Source organism: Lepidochelys kempii, chromosome 7 (assembly GCF_965140265.1).
Source record: "Lepidochelys kempii isolate rLepKem1 chromosome 7, rLepKem1.hap2, whole genome shotgun sequence".
NCBI classification, from domain to species: domain Eukaryota; kingdom Metazoa; phylum Chordata; order Testudines; family Cheloniidae; genus Lepidochelys; species Lepidochelys kempii.
This window is the reverse complement of record NC_133262.1, coordinates 48,668,552-48,679,742: the sequence shown is the minus strand read 5'-3', so window position 1 is coordinate 48,679,742 and position 11,191 is coordinate 48,668,552. Positions and strand designations below refer to the sequence as shown.

The 11,191-nt window shown below is 61.3% G+C and overlaps 1 protein-coding gene across 3 annotated transcripts in view; it reads right to left on the bottom strand.

Moving 5' to 3' along the window:
* Nucleotides 1-1,812: 1,812 nt before the first annotated feature.
* SLC38A3 (solute carrier family 38 member 3) overlaps nucleotides 1,813-11,191 on the bottom strand; it is a 74,607-nt gene continuing 65,228 nt past the window's right edge. For 2 of the 3 annotated variants that reach the window (XM_073352598.1, XM_073352600.1), the window contains 4 exons: nucleotides 10,839-10,963; nucleotides 10,103-10,247; nucleotides 8,800-8,903; nucleotides 1,813-5,182 (listed from right to left, as the gene is read on the bottom strand). In XM_073352598.1, coding sequence (XP_073208699.1) covers nucleotides 5,078-5,182; nucleotides 8,800-8,903; nucleotides 10,103-10,247; nucleotides 10,839-10,963 — 479 coding nt within the window. In that variant the 3' untranslated portion in view covers nucleotides 1,813-5,077. Of the gene's footprint in view, nucleotides 5,183-8,799; nucleotides 8,904-10,102; nucleotides 10,248-10,838; nucleotides 10,964-11,191 lie in introns of those variants that run through there. The other variant, XR_012159893.1, reaches the window with a different exon arrangement.

Here is an 11,191-nt window from a genome sequence, read left to right as displayed (position 1 = left end):
GAGCGATGGAGAGGGATGGCCGGACCAACCTGCCACTACCTGGCTAACCTGACCCGGGCCCCGCCACCTCTTAATGGGCAGGCAGGGGCACACGCGCCCTAGCGCAACGACCCACTGAGCACGGCCAAGATGGGAGAAGCAGAGAGCCCTGGTTGTGGTTACAAGCCACCCCGCACCTCCCTTGCCACGCCAGCAGGGCACAGCAACTTGAGCTCTCCAATACCACAGAGCCTCCAGGTAACCAAGACTGTGGCTCAATCGTGGGAGTGCTGCTGGTGCTGAGCCCTTCCCGGGAGGCAAGTAGCACCCACTGATTGCAACGCCTGCCCCTGCCGGGCTGGCGCTCAGCACCTCGCAGGATCGGGCCCTTATAAAGCTGACTTAAAACACCCTTTAGCTTTGCAACTGCCTAGCCCTCCCCACTCTTCACTAGGGCCCTGATCTGATGGAGAGCCTCTACGGGCTACTGGGAGACAGTTTAACATCGGCACAGCGACATCTGGAGACGTCCCCCTAGCCAATGTCACAGTGGCCACCGGCCTGTGGAATGGCCCAATCTCGTGGTCAGTTCTCTGCGGCGTAGGCAGGTCATCTGGTAGAGTGGTCCCTCTCCACTGACTACGTATATAATCCACTATACAGAGCTACTAAGAGCCACACAGCGCACCTTAGAAACCCCAACTTTTATATACAGTATTGACACAAAGCTGTCCAGCTTCCTGCACCCCAATACAAAAATACATCTCTGAGTTACTTCATTTGCACTTAGTCAACCCCAAGAAATGGTGCGTTGCTTAATTTCGCTTGCAATCAGAGGGTTGTCAAAAATACCCCTCGCCGTGTGTGTCCCAGCACATCCCCTACCCGCAGCCCACCGAATTCATAGGGTGCCTGTCACGCAGCAGATGGAGCCTGGGAGGCGACCGCTCGTTTTTTGGCGTGCCCTAGAGGTTCCTGGGCATGTGGCGCCCAGAGGAATGATGGGGGCAGGCGGGTGGCTGGGGGGTGCTGCGGGCTGGAGCAGCGGGCTGGCAGGTAGTCAGACAGTGTTAGCACAAGGCTGCAGGGAGGGTTTAGCACAGGGTGGGAATCTGCACCCTGGCCCACTTCCCCAGCGGTGGATGGCAGGGGCAGGGGTGGGGGGAGGGTGGGGAGATGCTCTGCTCACCCCTTGTGGAGGGGACGTGGTGGCGCATAATGCACCGGCTTCAGGCCCGATCCTGCGTCCCTGACGTCTGTGGGCATCTTTCCATTGTGCCGGGTGGGTGCTGGGTAGAGGCTGCAGTGCATGGGCAGAGCACCCTCTACAGGCCTGCCATTGGCCCTGCATTAGTGGGAGAGCAGGGGTTGCACTCGTGGGGTAGAAGGGCCATCCTGCTGGCAGCTGTGGGCCGGGTGCCCTACACGTGCCCACCCACCCCCCGATAACTGGGGCATGAGGGGGAGGGCACAGAGGGAGGGGTGCTGTTCCTTCCCCAGCCCTCAACCCCCATGTCCTCTGCCATCCGAATACATTAGTGCACCCCCAGCATCGCCTTTTTGCACATCAACATAGGCCTGTTCTCCCCATGTCCCCCAGCTCGTGTGGGGCGCTCCCGACCTGCTCTCCAATTGCTCTTTGGCTTACAGGGCAGGTATCTCCCAGGGCACAGGTGCGGGGGGTCGCCCCCAGGACCTCCCTCGGCTCACCGAGGGGCAATTGACACACCCAAACCACCCAGTCATGCTGGGAGCTAGAGCCTGCCTGAAGGCAAGTTTCAGAGTAGCAGCCGTGTTAGTCTGTATTCGCAAAAAGAAAAGGAGGACTTGTGGCACCTTAGAGACTAACAAATTTATTTGAGCATAAGCTTTCGTGAGCTACAGGTCACTTCATTGGATGCATTGAAGGCAATGACGACCCTGGGCTGCAGGGGGCAGCATCATCCCGTAGACCATGACTCATTACACTGCATAGGTATTTGGTGCCCGTCACCTTGGTGTCTGGGCCCTACGTTGCCGTGGGCTGAGCCACCGGTGTTCTCTGTTCGGGAGATCAAGCCCCACGTTCCTCTGCTGCCCAGGGTGTTCCCTGTCCTTCAGAATGGAACCTGCCAGCACATCACCAGCTCCCCCCATGGGCCCTGCCCCCCCTCGTGTACATGTACAAGACCCCAGTCATTGGCAGGCGGGATGGAACCTGGGACCTCTGGAGCTTAGTGTATGAGCCTCTACTGTGTCAGCTAAAAGCCACGTGCCTCTGAGCTACAGCTGTAGCAGACTCACTAATCTCTAAGTGGTCTCTGTACCACGAGAGGGGACAGAGCACAACACCCAGGAGGCATATGGGTTACATACACACCCACCCTGACCCTTCCTCCTCACTGATCACCCTCGTCTGCCCCCAGCCATTAGGGCTGCCCCCCCACAGGACATGAATGGGTCTCGCTCCAGCCCAGGGACCCTCCTCTGCTTGGCCAAACCCGGGAGAGAGCCCTGGCTGGGCCCTGGGGGAGCGGCTGTGCCTTGGTTTGGGACGTCCCTGAGTCACAGCGGCCACAAACAGCCCCCTGTGTCCATGGGTGCCCTGACCACTGAGGGTGTGACACTGCAGCCGGGCCCGGGGAGGCCTCAGGCAGGAACCCCATGCGCCCCACAGCATCAGCACCGCAGAGGCTGTATACCCAAGAAGGCAGCTGGTTCACCCTGCTGGACCCCTAGCTCTGGCTTCAGGGCTGGGGGAGCCAACTGGGCGGGCAGGACAGCAGGAGAGGCCCTTGGGGAAGCACCCCACCCCTGGGGAGGTCTGAAGAGCATTGTCAAAGAAGCCCAGGCACCTGGGGGAGTCCAGAAAAACCTGCCTCAGTTCTCCTAGCTGAACCCCAGCCTCCAGAAACTCCTCTCAGAGGGGTGCCCATTCTGGAGCCCCACCTGGGTTCCCTGCCAGCCAACACAGACACAACGCTGCTGCCTTCACCCCTCCATGAGTGACCCTCACATACCCAGGCAGCCTGCCCCCTTAGGCCAGGATCGAGGGCGAACACAGGCCCAGCCCCTCAGTAGCTGGGTGGTGAGCTGTGACTCTGCATGGGTTTTTCCTCTAACTACAATCTAGGCACCTCTACCAGCTCACTTTCCAGTCCAGCCCAGCAACAGCCAGTATAACCAGGACCCTGCTGCCGGGACTACTCAGGTTCACACAGGAAAAGTTCAGAGTGACGCGGCCTCTCCCTTTGGGGAAATCAAAGCCATCACGTGGTTCCCACGGCGTTAGGGCTCGCGCGGTCAAACTCTCACTAGCAGCTAGGCCAGGAGGCCCCCTCACTGCCTGGGGACCCCCACCCACAGCTAGCTAGGGAGCTCTGCAGGTCTCCCCACTCCAAGGCACCAAGAACAGCCCCTGCTGTGGGTCTGGGAGGAGGCCACATCCAGGGTGGCTTCTTCTGCCCATGTCCTGCCCCTCAGCCAGCCAGACCCTGAGGAAGAGGGACCCATGACCATAGCATGTGGAGAGGGCTGGGAGCCATCTTTGGTTTGGGCTGAAGTCTGATGGGACCACAGGTCAGAGAGGTGGACAAGACCTGTCCAAAGGGGGGGCAGAAGATATTAAACAGGTGCACGCTGCCGGCGCCCCCAGGTTTGGCTTCACCCCAGCGAACTGGCCGGGTGGGAAGACAAAACGAGAGGCCCATGGTGAACTGATTCTCCTCATGCCCACCACAAGCAGTAACGAGGGGGCATCCCAAATTGAAGACAGCAGCCAACCAAACACAATTTCACTGGACCCTCCCAGCACTGACACGGTCTGCATGGGATGGGCACCCTATGGAAATCACTAACCGCAAGGTCAGTAACACAATAACAACAGTATGTGTGTACGCGCGCGTGTGTGTGTGTGTATGTGTGTGTGTACACATATACAATATAAATTAATGTAGGTTCTCCTAAACTATTTCCATTAGCAGCAAATCAATTTTTAGGGATTGTTTAGTTTCTATACAGGCTCAATGGCAGGGCCACAATTCCCAGCACACACTGCCAACTCTCAGTGGGGCACCCTCTGCCAGCCAGTGGGGAAGGCCCTCCTGAGAAGGGGGCACGGTTGGGCCATGTCTCTCAGTGCTGTGGGGCAGGGAGCTGATCCAGGCAGCGGGCAAGGCCCCCTTTGTGATAGCAGATGGGGGGGGGCATACCAGGGCTGGCATTGGACCCTCCACCCACACGGGCCAAGGTTAGATATGCCAAGGCCCTGCTCCCTCCAGTGCAGGGTGTCCCTGCCCTTCAGTTCACCCCAAATGCCACCCTCCTTGGCAGGTGTGAGATCATGGCTGCGGGCTTAGCACAACTCTGCCGCTGCCTCACAGAGCGTGGGACCCCCCCCACACACTCAACAGGAAAAGGGGCTTCGGAAGGGCGTGTTTGGCCCTGTGTCCCGGCAGGGAAAAAGAAACTGAGGCACAGGACGGGACAGCACTACACCCTGCCCCATTTCGTTTCTTTTTCGCTGCCAAGCTGCTCCCTGACAGGACGTGCCCTCTGTCTGCGTCACTTCCCACTTGGCAGCACTCGCTTCCTGTTTCCTGCCCCCCTGGAACAATCCTCTGACTGCCTCGCTGGCACCGCCATCGGGGGGCTTCTGGCTGCTCCACATGTGCATGGAGCGGCTCCGTCTCGCCGCCAGCCCCCAGTGAGGTAGGGAAGTAGCAGCCCCATTTTACAGATGGGAAAACTGAGGCAAGCTCACCTAGCCGGACAAGGGCAGAGCTGGGAATAGAGCCCACTCCCATGCTACAACCATTAGACCTGCTTCTCCTCCTTCTGGCACTTGAAGCTCCCCGGCCGGACTGGCCCAGCCCAGCCAGGCCCACGGATTGCTCGCCCCCCCCCATGCTACATTCATTGGCTGCGAAGGGCTGGCTCGCCTGCGCTGGGAAAATCCCAGTAGTGCCACAGGGCTGCGGGTGCATCCCTGGTTCGGCAGTGGTGAGGTCCGGGTCGCTGGACAGTACTAGCAGCAGGACAGGGGCAGGGGAGCATGGCTCAGTCAGCCCCATCTCCCAGGGTGTGGGGCGGGGGCAGGAGGGTGCCTCCTGTTGCCCTCTTAGTGGCTGCCCCCGCTCTTGCCGCCACCCATCGCCCAGTCGCTGATGATGAAGCTGAGACTCATGACCATGAAGAGCACGCCAAGGCCCGCGAAGCCGGCAGCCTGCAAGGGAGGAGACAGCAGGCAGGAGACATCAGCCCCAGGGCGGGCTCGGCCCACCGGGCACAGGTCCAGACATCTGACCCCGCCCACTCCACCCCTCAGACACAGAACTCCACCCCCAACCTCACCTACCCAGAGCCCCTCAGACACAGCTCAACCCTCAACCTTGCCCACCTCTGCCCCTCAGACACAGAGCTCTGACCTCAACCCAGCCCACCTCTGCCCCTCTGACACACAGCTCCACCCCCAACCTCACCCACCCGCTCTCCCCAGACACACAGCTCCGCCCCAATGTCACCCACCCGCGCTCCCCAGACACACAGCTCTGCCCCTAAACTCACCCACCCGCTCTCCCCAGACACACAGCTCCGCCCCAACATCACCCACCCGCGCTCCCCAGACACACAGCTCCGCCCCCAACCTCACCCACCCGCGCTCCCCAGACCCACAGCTCCGACCCAACCTCACCCACCCGCTCTCCCCAGACACACAGCTCCACCCCCAAGCACACCCACCCGCTCTCCCCAGACCCACAGCTCCGCCCCAACATCACCCACCCGCGCTCCCCAGACACACAGCTCCACCCCCAAGCTCACCCACCCACTCTTCCCAGACACACAGCTCCGCCCCAACATCACCCACCCGCGCTCCCCAGACACACAGCTCTGCCCCTAAACTCACCCACCCGCTCTCCCCAGACACACAGCTCCGCCCCAACCTCACCCACCCGCTCTCACCAGACACACAGCTCCGCCCCCAACCTCACCCACCCGCGCTCCCCAGACCCACAGCTCCGCCCCAACATCACCCACCCGCGCTCTCCAGACACACAGCTCCGCCCCAATGTCACCCACCCGCGCTCCCCAGACACACAGCTCCACCCCCAACCTCACCCACCCGTGCCCCTCAGACACACAGCTCCGCCCCCAACCTCACCCACCCGCTCTCCCCAGACACACAGCTCCACCCCCAACCTCACCCACCCGTGCCCCTCAGACACACAGCTCCACCCCCAACCTCACCCACCCGTGCCCCTCAGACACACAGCTCCGCCCCCAACCTCACCCACCCGCGCTCCCCAGACCCACAGCTCCGCCCCAACATCACCCACCCGCGCTCTCCAGACACACAGCTCTGCCCCAACCTCACCCACCCGCGCTCCCCAGACCCACAGCTCCGCCCCAACATCACCCACCCGCGCTCTCCAGACACACAGCTCCGCCCCAATGTCACCCACCCGCGCTCCCCAGACACACAGCTCCACCCCCAACCTCACCCACCCGTGCCCCTCAGACACACAGCTCCGCCCCCAACCTCACCCACCCGCTCTCCCCAGACACACAGCTCCGCCCCAATGTCACCCACCCGCGCTCCCCAGACACACAGCTCCGCCCCCAACCTCACCCACCCGCTCTCCCCAGATACACAGCTCCACCCCCAACCTCACCCACCTGTGCTTCCCAGACACACAGCTCCACCCCAACCTCACCCACCCGCTCTCCCCAGACACACAGCTCCGCCCCAACATCACCCACCCGCGCTCCCCAGACACACAGCTCCACCCCCAACCTCACCCACCCGCTCTCCCCAGACACACAGCTCCGCCCCAACATCACCCACCCGCGCTCCCCAGACACACAGCTCTGCCCCCAAGCTCACCCACCCGCGCTCCCCAGACACACAGCTCCACCCCCACCTCACCCACCCGCTCTCACCAGACACACAGCTCTGCCCCTAAACTCACCCACCCGCGCTCCCCAGACACACAGCTCCACCCCCAACCTCACCCACACGCGCTCCCCAGACCCACAGCTCCGCCCCCAACATCACCCACCCGCTCTCCCCAGACCCACAGCTCCGCCCCAACATCACCCACCCGCGCTCTCCAGACACACAGCTCCACCCCCAACATCACCCACCCGCTCTCCCCAGACCCACAGCTCCGCCCCAACCTCACCCACCCGCTCTCACCAGACACACAGCTCCGCCCCCAAGCTCACCCACCCGCTCTCCCCAGACACACAGCTCCGCCCCCAACCTCACCCACCCGTGCCCCTCAGACACACAGCTCCGCCCCAACCCTGCCCACCCGCGCTCCCCAGACACACAGCTCTGCCCCCAAGCTCACCCACCCACTCTCCCCAGACACACAGCTCTGACCTCAACCCCACCCGACTGTGCCCCTCAGAAACACAACTCCGCCCCAACCATGCCCCTCAGATGCACAGCTCCACCCTCGACACCACCCACCTGCATCCCCAAACACACAGCTCCACCCCTGACATCGCCCCCTGTAACCTTCAGACACACAGCTCTGCACCTGACCACACCCACCCATGCCCCTCAGACACACAGCTCATCCCCTCCCCCCCGGCCCAAACTTAATTGTTATAACTATCTCCCTTTCTTCTGCAGGCCCTTTCCTCCCGAGGTCCAGTGGTTAGAGCCGGGGTTAGGCGCCAGGATTCCTAGGTTCTATCCCCAGCTCTGGGAGGGAGTGTGGCTTAGTGGTGGTGGTGTGGCTGAGATTCAGGACTCCTGTGTTCTATCCAATGGTCCCTCTATGTTTTTTACGTCCATGTGTGGAATGAATGTTGTTATGTGCATATTTGGAGGTGATGTGTGGCGGGTTGGGGCAGAGGGGTTCAGAGTGTGGGAGGGGGCTCAGCGCTGGGGCAGGGGGTTGGATTGCAGGGGGTGAGGGCTCTGGCTGGGGGTGCAGGCTCTGGGGTGGGGCTGGGCATGAGGGGTTTGGGATGGGGCTCAGAGTTGGGGCAGAGGGTTGGTATGTGTGGGGGCGTGAGGGCTCCGGCTGGGGGTGCGGGCTCTGGGATGGGGCTGGGGATGAGGAGGTTGGGGTGCAGGCTGCCCTGGGGAGAGAGGACTCGACTCCCCCCAGCCCTCTCTTGCCACAGCAGTCCGGGGCCAGATGAGAGGTGCCTCTCCCCGCTGCGTGCCTGCGTGGCCCTTAATAGCCTGATGCACAGCTGTGCAGCTTAGAGGGAACTTAGGTTCTATCCCTGGCTGTGGGAGGGGAGTGGGATCTAGTGGTTAGTGGTGATGGTCTCAGATTCAGGACTCGTGGGTTGTATCCTCGTGACATCTGAGGAGCCTCCCATGCTATAAATGCGCCTCCTTGCTTCTAAAGTGAGAGCCAACCCTCTGCAAAGTGCAAGGGATTTGTGGTTCCCCCTAAAATTGTGCCCCCCCATACACACAGAGGGGAGGACTCTGGAAATTAAGGCCATTGTTTTCAGAATATTGATAGCTATTAATGTTAGGTGACTGATTTGAAACACACTGGCAGGGAGGCATGACCTCAGCTGTGCCGATTGCCCTGCTGGTCCTATGGCCTCTCAGTGTGGGGGTCAGCACCAAGCACCCCTGAGAGTTGGGCGGGAGACCTCTGGAGGGGGCCCCAAAAGCAGAGTCAATGCTGGCCCAGGGCCACCCTCTGCATAGAATCCTAGAATATCAGGGCTGGAAGGGACCTCAGGAGGTCATCTAGTCCAACCCCCTGCTCAAAGCAGGACCAATCCCCAACTAAATCATCCCCATGCAGTGCCCATTAGCGGCACGATTCCCCCCAACAGTCAGCTTGGCTGAAGAGGATGTACCAGGATCTTGGGGGTGGACTTCGGGGGCTCCTTGTCCTTGGGTACGATGCGAATGTAGAAGATGGCCGGGAAGATGAAGATGAGGCAGGGGGCTGACGTGGCACCTGGAGAACATCAGGAGAGAATGGGTACTGAGGCGCGGGGGAGCAGCCAGCAGCTCCCAGCCCCCCACAACCACCTGACCCCAAGCCAAGCCCCACACCTGGCTAGATCCAAACCTCCCCCCTCTATTGGCATCCTTGGAAACAGTGGGACTAGCCACCCTGGCACAATCCCCAGGTGCCAGCCTTGCCCTGTGGCCAGCCAGGGATCCCAGGAACAGATCTAATGAGGAGTCCAAAGAAGTGGGTTTTTTACCCATGAAAGCTTATGCCCAAATAAATCTGTTAGTTTTTAAGGTGCCACCGGACTCCTCATCGGTTTTGTGGATACAGACTAACACGGCTACCCCCGATACTAGGAACAGATCTGGCATGATGAGTGCAGAGGCAGAACAGGAATTAAAAAAACACCCAAACTGCAAACAAAGAGAAGCCCCCAGGCTTCAGCCTTGAGCCCTGGGCTTTGAGCTAACACAGTGGACAAGCCGGGACTCCAGAGTCCAGGGACAAGAGAGAGCAGCTGGTGCCGCATTTAAATCCTGTGGTTACAATGATCAGAGGGGAGTAGCAAAGGGAGGGGGGCCTTTTGTCTGTCTGGGCCACTCCTGAGAGGAGTTGGGGGAGCTCAGTTGAAGCAGGGACCAATGCTGTACTGATAGTACTGTGGGGCAGAGATCGTGGGCTGAGCAGGGAATGGAGCAGACAGCCCCAGGCTGGGAGGGGACACTGAAGCACAGAGAGGGGATATGACCTAGCTGAGGTTGCCCAGATTGCTAGGCCAGCCCTAACCAGTAGGCAATGCTGCCTCCCCTGTAGCAGGCTGTGGAGACTGAACTCCCTCACCACTGGGGTCCGATCCCAGAACTGCTACTGACTCACTCTGTGGCCTTAGGCAAAGGACGCTCAGTGCCTCAGTTTCCCCACCGGCACTCCTTCCCTTGTGTGGCCGAGCCGTGTTTGTACAGGTCCCTGCAGCCCAGGGCTGAGGCAGGCCAGCAGGGGGCAGTGTGCATGGGAGACTACCCTTCTGCTGGGGAGGAGCAGTGGATTTCACGGGCCGGGGGGCTGGGAATCTGGTACGACAGACCAGACACTATTTCCCAGCCTACAGGGTGCCAGTGTGGGGAGTGCTGGGCTCCCTGCAGTGCCGGGCTCCCTGCAGCGCCGTGGGGGTGGCTCAGGCAGTACGCGCCAGGACTCACCAATCAGGCCGAAGATGCCGAGGATGGAGGGGGCAAAGATGACCAGCAGGTTGATGGTGCTCAGCAGGACCACAGCGATCGCCGTGTGACGGACCCAACTGAAGTCCTTGCCTTGGAAGAGCATCTGCTGGATGGCGCGGCGCACCTAGTGGGGAGAGGGTCAGATTGCATTCCCAGCGTTGGGCCCACAGCCAGTTCCCTTTCCAGAGCCCAGTCTGCTCTGGGCCCACCACACCCGCCATGGACTCCCTGTAGTATGGTGCCCATCACCATGGCCTCTGGGCCCCACTTGCCCCACACCCGCGAGGGCCAACCTGTGGTATGGTGCCCATCACTGTGGTCCCTGGGCCCCTCTCGCCCCAGTCCCTGGCTGGCCCCCATAACTCCCTTCCTGCAGTTTGTATAAACATCCATTTCCTGCTGCTGTCGTGTCCCTCCCGTGCTCACCACGGCCCATGCAGGGCCAGGCCCAGCCAGAGAAACCCCAGGCCCGACAAGGACCACGCGGTGCCAGGGCTCCACACTGGGCTGCCCTCAGTTGCCAAGGCCCATCCAGCCTCTGCTGGCACTACCCACAAGCGGCCAGCCTGTGCCAACTGAAGCCGTGAGGGGCCTGAGACCATGGCGCCAGTGTTCCCCAGTGTGGGGCACTGCACAGGGAGCCAGAACCTCTGATGGTGGGGGAAAGGCCCTGTCCCCTCACCCACCCCTGCGGCTGGCGGGTGGCATCACCTACTGGGAATAGGACGATGGGCACGGTCAGCGTCACGGCGGTCAGCACTGCCACACGCACGCACAGAATCAGCACGTCGAAGGGGTCCACGTAGCTGTAGGTGTGCAGCAGCTCCGACTCCACCCGGCCTGCAGGACACAACCTGTTTCAGTCTCACCCAGGGCGAGCCCCGCTCATCCCGCTGGCCCACGGGGAGACTTGTCCCATGGGGAAACCAGCCAACATGGCTCTGCAATGGCCTGGAGAGGCATTGGGTTGGTGCGTGACAGCGGCACCGGTCAGCCCTAGAGACTTGGAGCCCAGCAACATGACTTCGCTGGGTGGATTGCACTGGAGGGGCCCCGCCACAGCTGGGT